This window comes from Ranitomeya imitator, chromosome 5 (genome assembly GCF_032444005.1).
Source record: "Ranitomeya imitator isolate aRanImi1 chromosome 5, aRanImi1.pri, whole genome shotgun sequence".
Taxonomy (NCBI): Eukaryota; Metazoa; Chordata; class Amphibia; order Anura; family Dendrobatidae; genus Ranitomeya; species Ranitomeya imitator.
Window position 1 is genome coordinate 90585975 of NC_091286.1, and position 15897 is coordinate 90601871.

The 15897-nt window shown below is 42.5% G+C and overlaps 1 protein-coding gene across 1 annotated transcript in view; it reads left to right on the top strand.

Annotated features, from left to right (window-relative positions):
- Positions 1–15490, top strand: part of PNPT1 (polyribonucleotide nucleotidyltransferase 1) — a 91384-nt gene extending 75894 nt beyond the window's left edge. The window contains exons 22-28 of the mRNA XM_069768917.1: positions 3560–3643; positions 5134–5217; positions 7589–7695; positions 7780–7835; positions 8310–8388; positions 9940–9987; positions 15245–15490. Of these exons, the coding sequence (XP_069625018.1) occupies positions 3560–3643; positions 5134–5217; positions 7589–7695; positions 7780–7835; positions 8310–8388; positions 9940–9987; positions 15245–15391 (605 nt within the window). The 3' untranslated portion in view covers positions 15392–15490. The remainder of the gene's footprint in view (positions 1–3559; positions 3644–5133; positions 5218–7588; positions 7696–7779; positions 7836–8309; positions 8389–9939; positions 9988–15244) is intronic.
- The last annotated feature ends 407 nt before the right edge of the window (positions 15491–15897 follow it).

Here is a 15897-nt window from a genome sequence, read left to right on the forward strand (position 1 = left end):
CGTCAGCTTGGCACTCAAAAAATAAGCCTTCACCCAACCCAAGATCATGAAGAATGGAGTTGCTACGGGTCTCAGAAAATTGCGCATTTTTTTTTTTTTTTTTGGAATTTTTCACCACTTAGATAAGAGAACCTAAACATGTTTGGTGTCCATGAACCCGTAATGACCTGGAGAATCATGATGGCAGGTCAGTTTTAGCATTTAGTGAACCTAGCAAAAAAGCCAAACAAAAAAACAAGTGTGGGATTGCACTTTTTTTGCAGTTTCACCACACTTGGAATTTTTTTTCCGTTTTCGCGTACACGACATGCAAAAACCAATGGTGTCGTTCAAAAGTATAGCTCGTCCCGCAAAAAAATCAGCCCTAACACGGCCAAACTGATGGAAAAATAAAAAAGTTATGGCTCTGAAAGAAGGGGAGCGGAAAAATTGAAAAAAGCTCCGGTCATGAAGGGGTTAAAAACCTTACGTGATACAGACTTTTGGAGCACATATTCGTATTCAGCATATCAAAATCTATAAGATACAATAAAATTTTCTCAGTGGACAAGAACTTCCCTGAAATTTGTTGCGCAGTGTAACTTTCACTAAAACTGTTTGAGAAACATGTTAAAAAAAATTCCCATTAATGTCCGCGCTCTCCCCCATTACCTCCTTTTAATTCATTCCTGCACCACTTGCTTGCTTGTCAGATAGTTTGACTAGACCGTGGTTCAACAAACCTCTTTTTTGCATTGCAGATGTGGTTGATATACACTCTAATGCTTTATTACCTTTTAATATGCTACAATCATACCCCTAAATTCTCGCTACCAATATTGGACATTTTATGTATTCTCTCTTCTCCTCCTTAAAGGTTTCTCGCCCTACTCGCTTTGAAAAATTATGCAGAGCAGATGTTTCAACTAAGGGACTTCTAGCAGATATATACTTAACTCCTGTCCGGATTATCACCTAAAAAACTCTCGCATGAGGAAATGGAAAAGTTTATAGGGGAATCCCTTTGGCCTAGTACTTAGCAAGGGCTATGGAGAAGAGCAGCTAGGACCTCCACATGCTTCACCTATAAAGAGAATGCATGCAACCTGCTTATGTTGTTGTGGTATACCCTTTCCCTACTACGTAAACTGACTCCTAATATTCCCAATTGTTGTTGGAGGTGTGGAAATAACCAGAGTGATCTACCTAATTTATTTTGGTCATGCATGAATGGGTATTAAAGGTTTTTAGGAAATTGTGAAGACGCTAATTTTTAAGGTCATGGGTCTTCTGATAACCTTAGATCGCACAGTTGACATTCTCAATATCCCACTATTTCAGATAAGTCTTAAACCTCAACAGTTTTTATTACATATGACCACTGTCGCGAGAGGTCTAATAGCATGTAAACGGAGGTTGATACAAGCCCCATCAAATAGTGACTTTCACAGGCATATACAAGATGTACGACGCTTCTAACACCTTCCAGCCCTATTAGATAATACAGCACCGAGACACATCTGGGATACATATTGGGTACAAAGAGATTAGTCGTGGTTTGTGAAAAAGTTATTGTAATCTGTGCTGAGTTGGAAGCATTCTCTGTTCCCCACCCTTCTGACTCAATGTCCCTTCATTGTCCTTGTCCAAATAGGATTTTAAGATGTGGATTCTTCAGTGTCGAGTCCATTCATTTTTGATGGTAGATTGCCAAGGTATACTGTTACGTTTTGTATGCTACTGTCCTACGTTTTATGTTCTTATTCCCTAACTTTATTTTGAAAATTCAATAAAAATTCACTTGTAAAGAAAAAAAATGACAGCCATTCTTGAGATATTAATACTTTTGTTTACAACTCACTGCCTAGGAGACCGACCACTGCTGCTGTCTACCTTGTATATGCTGAATTTAACCTGGCTCTGGATTAGGGAAAGGGCTAACCAGCTCAATAAAACCTAGTAAACATTACACACGGTTTGACATCTAGCAGCAGAGGTCGGCTTCCAGGGCAACATTCTGTAAAGAAAAGTGTTATCTGAAGATTGGTCAAAATTTTTTAATAAGCAATAAACTGCAAAATTGTTTCTGCTTACAAGTACGATACTATCCGACAATATCCATTTTTGAAGGTGGGAATAACCCTTTAGGCCATGTTCACACAGTGCGTTTTTTACTGCGGAACCGCAGCGGTTTTGCCGCTGCGGTTCCGCAGCTGTTTTCCATGCAGGGTACATAACAATGTAACCCTATGGAAAACAGTCACTGCTGTGCACATGATCCGGAATTTCGTTTAAAAAGCCGCGCAGAATAGCTGCGGCAAAAAAGGAGCATGTCACTTCTTTTTCCTGAACCGCAGCGGTTCTGCACCCATAGACCTCCATTGTGAGGTCAAAACCGCAGTAAAACCCGCAGATCAAAAATATATCTGCGGGTTTTACTGCGATTTGATGTGCAGAACCGCTGCAGCAGGAAGTGCGGGGGAGCGGGCGGAAGTGCGTGGGCGGAGTGTGGCTGCCCCCCCGTGCTCCGATGCCCGCCCCCCGTGCTCCGATGCCCCCCCCCAGTGCTCCGATGCCCCCCCGTGCCCTAATCTCCCCCCCTTATACTTACCCGGCGTCCCGGTGTCCGTCCGGCCGTCTTCTCCCTGGGCGCCGCCATCTTGCAAAATGGCGGGCGCATGCGCAGTGCGCCCGCCGAATCTGCCGGCCGGCAGATTCGCTCCAAAGTGCATTTTGATCACTGAGATAGGTTATATCTCAGTGATCAAAATAAAAAAATAGTAAATGGCACCCCCCCCACTTTGTCACCCCCATTGGTAGGGACAATAAAAAAATTAAGAATTTTTTTTTTTTTTTTTTTTCACTAAGGTTAGAATAGGGGTAGGGTTAGGGTTAGAAAACTGCATAAAAAAAAGGATCAAAAAACGCATCAAAAAAGGACCAAAAAAAGGACCTGCGTTTTCTGCCAAGAGCTGCAGTTTTTTTAAAAAACAGTCCTGAAAAAAAAAGGATGGAAATCCTGAACGTGTGAACATACCCTTAATGTAGATGTATATGTGCGTATAATATATTTATATATAATTTGTGTCTGTGTGTGGTATATTTTTATTTAATTACCTCTTGCCATCTCCAGCTCAAAAATATTTCCCAAATTTTCTTTCCTAAACCCTGAGTCCACAATAATGTTGGTGTGTGCCTTCACATGCCCTCACCATCTCCTGCCTTGACTACTGCAACATCCTCCTGTGTGGCCCCCCATCCAAATCTCTCACTCTTCTTCAATCTATCTTTAATTTTCATGCACATTTAATTCACCTTTTTTTGTGTTACTCCTCCGCTTCGCCCGGCTACCAATTACCCAGAAGATGTAGGTTAAAATACGACAATGACCTACAAGACCGTCCACAAGGCTGTCTCCCCCATAAGTCTCTGAACTACTCTCCCGATACCTTCTCAAGTGTAGTCTCTGGTCCTCAGAAGATCTCCTTTCCTCCATCTTTTGTTCCTCGCACAATGACCTCCAAGATTTCTTCAGCCTTCTTTCGTGAACATCTTTTTTTTTTTTTTTTTTCATCTCCAGTTGCAAAAAAAGAAATCCTGCAGATCATGAATAAAAGAATCTGTAAGCCGAGAGAAAACCGGAAGGAAAACAGTCCTGTAATCGGTAATACATGTGTTATTAGTGTAAAGTGAAATGTTTTAAACTGGCGGATTTTTTGGAAACTCTGACTACACTTACTGGCTAAAACGATGGCCGTTTGCGGGCTTAAAGGGAATCTGTCACCTACTTTCGTATATAAGCTTCGGCCACCGGCATCAGGGGATTATCATTCTGTAATGCTGTAGATAAGCCCCCGAAAGACCTGAAAGATGAGAAAAACAAGTTAGATTACTCTCACCTGGGGGAAAGGGTCCGGACCGATGGGCGTCGCGGTGTGGGTCCAGCGTATCCCCCGTTTGTAACCTGAAAGATAAGAAAAACAAGCAAGTTAGATTATACTCACCCAGGGGCGTTCCGGTCCGATGGGCGTCGCGGTCTAGCGCCTCCCATCTTCATGCGATGACAATTCTTGAATCCCCATCTAGGGAGTCCCCTTCAGCCAACAATAAGATGATCCAGCTATAAATAATAAATCAATCATATTTAACCCCGTCACGACTATTTAAAACTGGTTGGACTAACTCTTCAGAATGTCTGAGATGCCATATAGGGGAAGCAGAGTCTGAGGATGTCCAGTCATTCAATCGTTTTGGAGTGAGGTGACATCGTTACTAACCTCCCTTGTACATATCCCCGTTACTTTGAACCCATTAATATGTTGGGGTGCTGGAAGAAGAGACGTAGGGGCACCATGTTCACATTTTTTTTTTTTTAAGAGAAACGCTTTTTCTGGCAAGGAAATAGCTTTGTGCTCAATGGGAAACAATCACCCATCCCTTAGGGCCTGGATTGATCTGGTGAATTCAGTTATACCTTATGAACGCACATTATACCAGAATAGGGGTTGCATGGGAAAATTTGATAAGATCTGGGATATAAGGAACTCATCATACCTCACCATGTCATCACCGAACAGATAGCCTTGCCTCATTATAATAAATGGTAGAATTCTACGCTGGATTGCGCCTCGTTTCAACATTTAAACACAATTATAGTGGAATTGGTTTTGGCAGCAAGACAGTTTTAGAGTTTTATTACAGGTCCGTGGATATACTGTATTACTTTAAGTTTTCTGAGACTGGGTTTATGTACCAAGATATGTGCTGATATGACTTGTGCTAAACATTTGTACTGGCTTGGTTGCAAGCAACATGTACCGTATGTCTTATTGTTCTTTGTTCTTTTGATGTTTAATAAACGAATTTAAAAAAAAAAATTGATTGGGTAATAGCAATAGCATCAGATTGGTGTTCTATTTCTAAATCTGTTTTGGGACCGGCCTTGCACCCTTAAACACTCCTTGCCAAGTGGAAGCGCTTTGCCAATCTGAATCTTTGACTTTGTAGGCATCACAAAACACCCATCAAAAAACTGTGAATTTGTTTCTGTGATCACAGTGAAGTAGAAACAAAAATTATTTTGTCTGCCAGTTCATTAGAATATCACACTATAGACATCGTAGATATTTTAACCATTTCTGATTCATTCTCCAGAAACTGTCCAAGTACCGCTGTCCAAGAGAACCAGATTTGTTGGACCTGGAGGATATAATTTAAAAAAACTTCAGGCTGAAACAGGTCAGTGCCTCTAGTTTCATCCCTTTGTACATGGGAAGTATGATTTGGAAAATGTGAAGATGGGCAGCTTTTTGAACTTATCAATGCTGCTCCTTTTCAGACACAACCTGTCACGAGTTATAGGAATGCTACAATTAAAGGGAACCTGTCACCCCGAAAATCGAAGATGAGCTAAGCCCACCGGCATCAGGGGCTTATCTACAGCATTCTGTAATGCTGTAGATGAGCCCCCGATGTATCCTTAAAGATGAGAAAAAGAGATTAGGTGCGGTCCCGCTGCGGTTATGGTCCGATGGGCGTCGTGGTCCGGTCCGGGGCCTCCCATCTTCTTACAATGACGTCCTCTTCTTGTCTTCACGCTATGGCTCCGGCGCAGGCGTACCTTGTCTGCCCTGTTGAGGGCAGAGCAAAGTACTGCAGTGCGCAGGCGGGAAAGGAAAGGCCCCTTTACTTATAATTTATGGCAAATCCTGTGGTTATGTCATAATTACCTGAGACGGGAAAACCCCTTTAATAAACGGAAGCAGACATTCAGCTCCTCGCAACACTGGAAAGAGGAGAAAGCTCTCTCCAATGAGTCCGAAGCAGAGGAATCTGCGATCAGGTGTGAAATCTGGCTCCTTAGCTTTTATAAATGAAGTATATCCATAATTCAAGTTTGAAATACACTGCTCAGAAAAATAAAGGGACCACTGAAATCCCACATCCTAGATATCACTGAATGAAATATTCCAGTGTTGTACATCTTTATTCATTACATAGTGGAATGTGTTGAGAACAATAAAACCTAAAAATAATCAATGTAAATCACAACTAATATCCCACAGGGGTCTGGAGTTGGAATGATGCTCAAAATCAGTGGAAAATTAAGTTACAGGCTGATCCAACTTAAGTGCAAATGCCTCAAGACAAGTAAATGATGCTCAGTAGTGTGTGTGGCCTCCACGTGCCTGTATGATCTCCCTACAATGCCTGGGCATGCTCCTGATGAGGCAGCGGGATGGTGTCCTGAGGGATCTCCTCGCAGACCTGGACTAAAGCATCCGCCAACTCCTGGACAGTCTGTGGTGCAACCCGACATTGGTGGATGGTGCGAAACATGATGTCCCAGATGTGTTAAATTGGGTCTGGGGAACAGTCCATACCTTCAATGCCTTCATCTTGCAGGAACTGCTGACACACTTCAGCCACATGAGGCCTAGCATTGCCCTGCATTAGGAGGAACTCAGGGCCAACCGCACCAGCATATGGTCTCACAAGGTCTGAGGATCTCACCTCGGTACCTAATGACACTCAGGCTACCTCTGGCGAGCACATGCAGGGCTGTGCGGCCCTCCAAAGAAATGCCACCCCACACCATTACTGGCCCACTGCCAAACCTGTCATGCTGAAGGATGTTGCAGGCAGCAGATCGCTCACGGCGTCTCCAGACTGTCACGTCTGTCACGTGCTCAGTGTGAACCTGCTTTCATCTGTGAAGAGCACAGGGCGCCAGTGGCGAATTTGCCAATCCTGGTGTTCTGTGGCAAATGCCAAGCATACTGCACGGTGTTGGGCTGTGAGCACAACCCCCATCTGTGGACTTTGGGCACTCACACCATCATCACACAGTCGGTTTCTAACCATTTGTGGCCTGCTGGAGGTCATTTTGCAGGGCTCTGGCAGTGCTCCTCCTTGAACAAAGGCTGAGGTAGCAGTCCTGCTGCTGGGTTGTTGCCCTCCTTCGGCCCCCTCCACGTCTCCTGGTGTACTGGCCTGTCTCCTGGTAGCATCTCCAGCTTCTGGACACTACGCTGACAGACACAGCAAACCTTCTTGCCTCAGCTCGCATTGATGTGCCATCTTGGATGAGCTGCACTACCTGAGCCACTTATGTCTGTCTCATGCTGCCACGAGTGTGAAAGCACAACCAACATTGAAAAGTGACCAAAACATCAGCCAGAAAGCATTGGTACTGAGATGTGGTCTGTGGTCCCCACCTGCAGAACCACTCCTTTATTGAGGGTGTCTGGATAATTTCCATTAATTTCCATCTGTTGTTTATTCCATTTGCACAACAGCATGTGAAATTGATTGTCAAACAGTGTTGCTTCCTAAGTGGACAGTTTGATTTCACAGAAGTTTGATTTATTTGGAGTTCTATTCTGTTGTTTAAGTGTTCCCTTTATTTTTTTGAGCAGTGTACATCCGTATTCCTTATTTTGTCTTGGTTCCTCTATATATCCAGTAAATACAAGAGAGAAATATATGAATGTATGAGTATAGTCATACACTAGCAGTATAGAAAGATAAATGATCGATTGGGTGGTGATTGTGGAACGTTCTCATTTTCTCTGGGATTTACTGTCCTACTTGGTGTCTTGTTCTACAGGAGTAACCGTCAGTCAGTTAGATGAGGAGATGTTTTCTGTTTTCGCGCCTACTCCCAGTGCCATGCAGGAAGCCAGGGAGTTCATCATTGACATCTGCAAAGATGATGTAAGCTTTCCTTTCTGTTTTCCAACCAAGGATCATGATCTGATTTATTCCTTCTCAATGCTAAAGAGTTTTCTGTTTCTACAGCAAGATTTTCAGCTGGAGTTTGGTGCCATATATACAGCCACTATTACAGAAATCAGGTAAGGTGGTGCTGTGTTCTTTTGGTTGTATGTGCAGCACAAGGGCAACTTCAAGCTATTCACCTGGATAGGATGAACTACGAGACAGACTAAGGTTTTCACCTCTGGATACAGCAGTACAGCAGTACAGGGGCTCCAGCCCCTACTAATAATATATTAATGGTCTAGACTAAACTTAGGCCATCAATTGACAGTCAGGGAAAACATGAATGAAGGCAAGTTGCATTTTCATGCACAGAAAAAACTTAGGAGGTCTTGGTGCTAAGCCAGTGCTGTTGTGTCCCTTCATTCTCAGGAATATTTGGGGTCCCTGAGTTTGGAATCCCCCTGATCAGAATGTTATGGAATATTTGGAGCTTAAGAGCCAATGATTGGAAGACTTGTTTTCATCGACCGATCAGAAGACGCATCTTCTGGTTTGTTCTGTTCATCACGCGCCAAGTTTAATATTATTCTATCATCTTTGATTTTCAGGGATATTGGTGTGATGGTAAAGCTGTACCCAAATATGACTCCAGTGTTGCTTCATAATTCACAACTTGATCATCGAAAAGTAAGTGTTTGAAATGTTTAAAAAAACAATGAAATTACTTTTACATAATAACTTGCAGGTAATGTGTAGGTAAAGTGGACGTTATTCTCAAGCATCTGATACGTTGTAAATTGCAGCAGCCTAAGATCAATGCATGAACTCCTTAAGTAACGACACTGAAATCTTCTTGCAGCCGAAGTAATGCTGAAAATATATTGCAATGCTTAAACTAGTATAGTATGCGATGATGAGCTCCGGTGTTATCCGAGTATCGTGGGCGTACTCGAATAATATGTTTGAGCCCCTTTATGTTTAGCGGCTGTCTAACGAGTTGCTGTTTAACAGCTTTAAAACATGCAGCCGCAGGGATTTGAACATATTATTCCAGCGTGCCCAATGTACTTGGATAACACCCGAGCACGACACAGTATCCACCAATCCCAATAGGTGAGATCCCAGCTGCCTCCATTCACAATGACCTTTCTACATATTCATTAGACACTTATAGAAAAGATAGGGTTGAGGTCTGACCATTATGGTACATGTATTGTTTCCTGAAACAAAATAAATCAAGTGTGAAAACTGTAAGATATCTAATTTTTATTTTTAATACAAATTGTAATGTGCAAAAATATAATTACCAAAATTTTAGAAAAATATATTTAACACAAAAATCTTATTTGATCAGGTAATTTTTTGACAAAAGTTTCTTTTTAAACTACTTATACTGTCATGTAGCAGACTTGGCCCCTATAAAACTCATATCTGAAATATAGGTTTCACTTTAGTCTTTCTGAAAAACTACAAATGAGGGCTTTCTGGATGCACAGTGCATGGCCAAGGTCCCAGATCATTATTCCGCCCTCTCAATCAGCATGCTGAGCACCTCGCCCCTTACTTTAAGTGACAGGGCTTAATTTTCCAGAGTGTTAATGCTGCCTGAATTGAATCACCAGCACTGGACGTCCCCACTGACACTGCAGGAGCCAAACCGGCGCACGCACAGTCAGTGTGGGTATGCTCTTTTTTTTTTGTTTTGTTTCTCCTATCTACTGTGCCCACTCGCTGCACACGGTATCTTATCAATAGCAGGCGGCTATTGCAAACAGGAGAGAAGGATGAGTGCCCCCTCTCTAACAGTTTCTGCACATGCTCACTGGGATGCTGCAGTGTCAGTGTGCACATACAGGGCTGGGGATCCCATTCAGGTAGCACTTGCTCTTGACAAACAAGTGCTGTCAATCAAGCTTGATTGGAGGGGACAGAATGGTGCAGCGAGTGGAACCCCATGCAAGGGTGCACCAAGGAGCCGTTATTTGCAAAGGAAATCCAACTTTAAAAAATAAATAAGTGGTGAGGTCTAGTATACAGAAAAATATCTTTATAGGGGTTATGATCCCTACAGTGCTGTATAGGTAGTAAAGATTCTGTTTTGGGGGAGACAGACTCCCTTCAAGAATTTTAAAAATAAATGAATATCACATTTAATGAATAAAATAATGTTTTATTATACATGTGCACTTCCTGTCCTTACGATTTTAATGACGACCGTTTTTTTCTACATTTTTTCAGATACAGCATCCAAGTGCATTGGGTTTTGAAATCGGTCAAGAGATCCAGGTATTTATATTAAAGCTTTCTTATGCATTTAAGACCTGTTATAACAACACTATCACTAAATAGCCTGGTATTTTACAATTTATTATCAGTCTTAAGCCCTTCCATGTCAGTTTATGTGAAGTAAACAGTGCATGTCTTAATATACTTAAAGGGGTTGTGCCACCATAAAGAATACATCTAACTAAGCAGAAAAGGTGGAAATAAATGGTTTTGTAATTTACAGTCATTAGAAATTATCTTCCTTTCAAAAAATAACACTTTCATCTTCTGAAGTGTGCTCCCTGGCGCCCCCTGGTGTTATGCCGTCTGCACGTTTTATCCGACCTCCAGTGACCGATCAGCTGGCCGAGCTTGTGCAGTACCTGTCATCATAAGAGGTCCCTCCAACTCCCCTCTCCCAGAGCAACAGGTCATCCATGTACTGCAATAGTACAATCTGCGGATGAGGCGGCTGCCACTGCTCCAGGATTCCTGCCATTGCTGTTGATTAAATGGTAGGGGAGTTCATTCCTCCTTGCGGGAGGACCGTCCAAAAATACTGTCTCCCTTCATGTATGAAGGCAATAAGATACAGTCAGGATGGAGAGGCACAGAGAAAAATGCATATGCCATATCAATGACTGAAACAATTAGAGGTGGCTGGGATCTGTGACAATAAGGTGTGTGGGTTAGGAACAATTGGGGTCACACTCTCAGTAACATCATTAACGGCTCTCAAATCATGAACCATTCTGTAAGTGTCTAGGGGGGATACTTTGGGTCCTTTTTTCTTAATGAGATACGAAGGGGTGTTAAAAGGTGAAGATTTTTGCACCAGAGCCCCTGCCTTGACATATTCTTCAATATCCCTGGTCAGGGCCATTGATTTGGCTAGGCTTAAGGAGTATTGTTTTTAACAAGGAGAAGTGGTTCCCTCCTATAATTTAATGACCGGAGGGATTGGGAGCCGACCCTCATCAGTTTTTCCCTTTGCCCAAACGATGTTTGGCACTTGACCCGTTTCCCTGTCCTCAGACATCCTGGTGTCAGGCGTTACTTTCACAGCTTTTGTCATATACACCATTGCTGCAAGCTCACACAAGTGCTTACCTGAGAGGGGACTTGTGACTGTAATACCCTCAGGAGAGGATTTTATGGTGACCTGGATAGCAGTCACCACATCTGCTCCCAGCAAATTCATAGGAGTATTCTCACTAACATTAAGCTTTACAAGCACATTTTGGCCATCTAGTAATTTTTGTTTTATCTGTTTAGTCAGAGGAGCTTCAGTCACCAGTCCCTTTACCCCTACACATCCCACGATCTCCTTAGTAATCATTAGTGATGAACGAGTGTACTCTTTGCTCGGGTTTTCCTGAGCACGCCCGGGTGATCTCCGAGTATTTGTGACTGCTCGGAGATTTAGTTTTTGTTGACACAGCTGCATGATTTACGGCTGCTAACCAGCCTGAGTGTGTGGGGGTTGCCTGGTTTCTAGGGAATCCCCACATGTAATCAAGCTGCCTAATAGCCGCAAATCATCCAGCTGCGGCAAGGAAAACTACAGTCACAAATACTCGGAGACCACCCGAGCATGCTCAGGAAAACCCGAGCAACGAGTATACTCACTCATCACTAGTAGTCATGTCTGGCGTTACGTCTCTATTCACCACAGTCCCGGCTGCCACACTGTCAATAAAATTTTCTGCCTCTTCTGCCCTCGGCATTGTTATGGTCATCATCAAAGTAGGACCAGGTCCTGCGGGGATAAGAACAGGGTACATTTGACACTGGGTTGCCAGTTTTAGTCTGAAGGCAAAGGATATGGAAAGTCAGTCTGCCTAGTGTCCTTTTTAGGGTTTTTGCAATGTTTGTCGTAATGTCCATTTTCCCCCAATTCCAGCACTTCAGTTTCTAGGTCATTAGGCGTGACAGCATGTAGTCTCCAGGTCACAGCCTTTTATTAGCCTCAGCATCCTGGTTATCTTTAATATTATGAAACAAAAAACTGTGTATTACAGTATTTGTACCTGCGCTTAGCCTAATAGGATACTATAGTACAGAGACACGATAGGTAATTACCTTGTGGGTGGAAAAACAGTAGTAAGTCCGTCTAGGGCATGTATAACGAGACTGAGATAGCTGGTGTGCAGGGACTAGAGTGGGAGAACAATAACAATGTCACAATAAATATGTAGATAAAATCACAAAAAAAATTACAAATAATAAACCACTAAAAATAAAGTGGAGCGCAAACAAAGAAGTGTAAGCTATACAGGACTATTGAGTCCCTGAATAGCAATTCGCTCATATAGAGCTATATGAAAATAAAAATAAAGGGGGACGGGGAACTAGTGAACTGACACCCCGGACAGTGCACAACCTAACATAGATAATGCGTGTATATATGAAACTACAAGCGGTGCCTCAGATATATAGCCAGTGGAGATCCAGTACCTGCCATATGGTAAGCCACAGGGAGGAAGTTAGGTAGAATGGCACTTAAGAAGTCCGCAACTTGTTGGTAGTAGTAGCAAATGGAAGCGTTGCACTTAGCTCAATAAAGCGTTATAGCGTTATAGTTGAGAAGCGTTGTACTTAGCTCAATTGGGCGTTGTAGTTGAGATGTCCTCAGGCGGCTAATGCAGGCGCCGTCCCGGCCAGTGACGGACGCTCACGCGGCCTGTGTAGAGTCCTGTACGATGCTGTGCAGGACCTGCGGTGCTGGCTATTTATAGCGATGGTCTCCTCTCCCACAGGTTCAGTTGAATGCAAAAAGTTCCACCTCATTATTCAGGCCCCTTGGTTTTAATGTATCAAGTTCAAAGATGTGCCTAGTCTCCTCCCAGGACTTTTGTTTGATAAAGTCCCCATTACGCCAGTCCTGTTGAACCACTTTGATTCCCATGACCTTAATGCCCCGTACAGATCCTTCATGGTGAATAAGAAAATGTTTAGATAATGGATGTGCGTCGTATCTTTTGCATTCAACTGAACCTATGGGAGAGGAGACCATGGCTATAAATAGCCAGCACGCGCAGGGGGAGCCTACCCTGATGAAGGAAATCGAAGTTTTTTCCGAAACGCGTTGGTTTGGCTCCCACAGCGCACCGTAGCATCATCCAGGGCACCACGTGATCTCTAAGCACGTGACCCGAACGTCACCGCAGGTCCTGCACAGCATCGTACAGGACTCTACACAGGCCACGCGAGCGTCCGTCACCGGCCGGGACGGCGCCTGCATTAGCCGCCTGAGGACATCTCAACTACAACGCCCAATTGAGCTAAGTACAACGCTTCTCAACTATAACGCTATAACGCTTTATTGAGCTAAGTTGCTACTACTACCAACAAGTTGCGGACTTCTTAAGTGCCATTCTACCTAACTTCCTCCCTGTGGCTTACCATATGGCAGGTACTGGATCTCCACTGGCTATATATCTGAGGCACCGCTTGTAGTTTCATATATACACGCATTATCTATGTTAGGTTGTGCACTGTCCGGGGTGTCAGTTCACTAGTTCCCCGTCCCCCTTTATTTTTATTTTCATATAGCTCTATATGAGCGAATTGCTATTCAGGGACTCAATAGTCCTGTATAGCTTACACTTCCTTGTTTGCGCTCCACTTTATTTTTAGTGGTTTATTATTTGTAATTTTATTTGTGATTTTATCTACATATTTATTGTGACATTGTTATTGTTCTCCCACTCTAGTCCCTGCACACCAGCTATCTCAGTCTCGTTATACATGCCCTAGACGGACTTACTACTGTTTTTCCACCCACAAGGTAATTACCTATCGTGTCTGTGTACTATAGTATCCTATTAGGCTAAGCGCAGGTACAAATACTGTAATACACAGTTTTTTGTTTCATAGTTTCTCCCCTTCTCCTCGGTGTGGTGAGGAGCAGTACCCGCAGCTACCTCCATCCATCTCACAAGCGCCGCTAGTACATATACTATTGTATTTATAGTTTTATCTTTAATATTAGCTAAGAAAGACATGGTGGACAGCAGTGTGTGCAGCCTCTTCTTTCCTCAGCACCTCTGGTATCTCCAGTATTAGATCAGTTAGGATGGACAGCAGTGTGAGCAGCCTCTTCTTACCTCTATACCTCCAGTATTAGATTAGAACATTCACTGGGAGCACATCTTCCTACACATGAGAAAGCCATACTACCACCATAGCCGAAAGGGTTATTTCCATCTTCACATAGGGATGTTGTGGGATAGAGCCTGTGCATTCAAATAGTTTTGCAATTTTCCTCTTATTAAAATTTACAGCTGTTCTTAAGATATTAATAATTTTGTTTACAGCTCGTTGCCTTGAAAACCGATGTTCCTGACTACTGGTTTCTTTTGAGCTTGTAAGCCCTGCTTTGAAGCAGGCAGAAACACTGTAGCAAGCAGTAACTGCCTAATACCAGTCCTCTGTAGTACCGTGTTTCCAAGCTGGACAGTAGAGTTGGTCGGTCTCCTAGTCAACACGCTATAAAGAAAGTGATAATTTCTCAAAAACTACCGAAAACTTGAATAAGCTGTAAATGGCAAAAGTGCTTACATTTAACAAGCACTATCCAACAGTCATGAAGCTGTGCTCCCATCTTTAATATATCAAACTAGGTGGCAAAAAGTAAATATATACAGCTCCGGCAAAAATTAAGAGACCACCGCATCAAAATCCTGTCATGGGCAGCCCAATCTCCAGACCTGAACTCCATTGAAAACCTCTGGAATGTAATCAAGAAGATGATGGATAGTCACAATCCTCAAACAATGAAGAACTGCTTACATTTTTGCACCAGAAGCAGTGTGAAAGACTGGTGGAAAGCATGCCAAGACGCATGGAAGCTGTGATTAAAAATCATGGTTATTCCACAAAATATTGATTTCTGAACTCTTCCTGAGTTAAAACATTAGTATTGTTGTTTCTAAATGATTATGAACTTGTTTTATTTGCATTATTTGAGGTCTGCAAGCATTGGATTTTTTTGTTATTTTGACCATTTCTCATTTTAAGAAAATAAATGCAAAATTTATTGCTTGGAACTTCGGAGACATGTTGTCAGTAGTCTATAGAATAAAAGAACAATTTACATTTTACTCGAAAATATACCTATAAAGAGAAAAATCAGACAAACAGAACATTTTGCAGTGGTCTCTTAATTTTTGCCAGAGCTGTATATTTGTACATTTCCGGAAAGAAATCCTAAATGAAGAACCTTGAAATAAGAATGTTTTGTTCTACAGATAATCTTCAGTTTGTTTTCTCGTAGGTTAAATACTTTGGCCGTGATCCAACTGATGGTAGAATGAGGCTGTCTAGAAAAGTTCTGCAGGCGCCTGCGAGCACAGTGACCAGAACCCTGACCGAAAAGAACAGCATTACAATGACCGGTGCCAACTCTACAACGTCGCCATAGATGTGCCCCATATAGCTTCTCGCCCTCCTTGTCTGTATATTCTGTACATAACTTATTTTAAATACCTGATTAAAATGTATTTGATACAGTCTCATTAAATGGCCTGTAATTAATTTTTTACACCAGTCCTTCTTTGGTGCAGTATTGCTTTCTTTTATATGGAATAGTTTGAAAAAAAAAAACACTGCCCCTTCCAATTATCCTAACTTGTTAGTCCAAAGGAAAGGAAAAACCACATGAATCGGATGCTATTTGCCCCATATTAGGGAAATACACAGGTATTACGTACCTGGTAATGTGTTTTTTCATGACCCATGACTGCACCACGAGAGAGGGGATCTGCCCTTCAAGGACAGGAAACCTTTAAGATAAAAAGTGCTGCTCCTCTCTCCGCATCAGTTGTTTTCCAGAGCATGAGAGGAACTCCGCAGATTAATGTACATTCAAAATATGTTCTTAATATTTCTAGGCTACCAACACCCAAGTGAGTGCCTAACTATAACTAT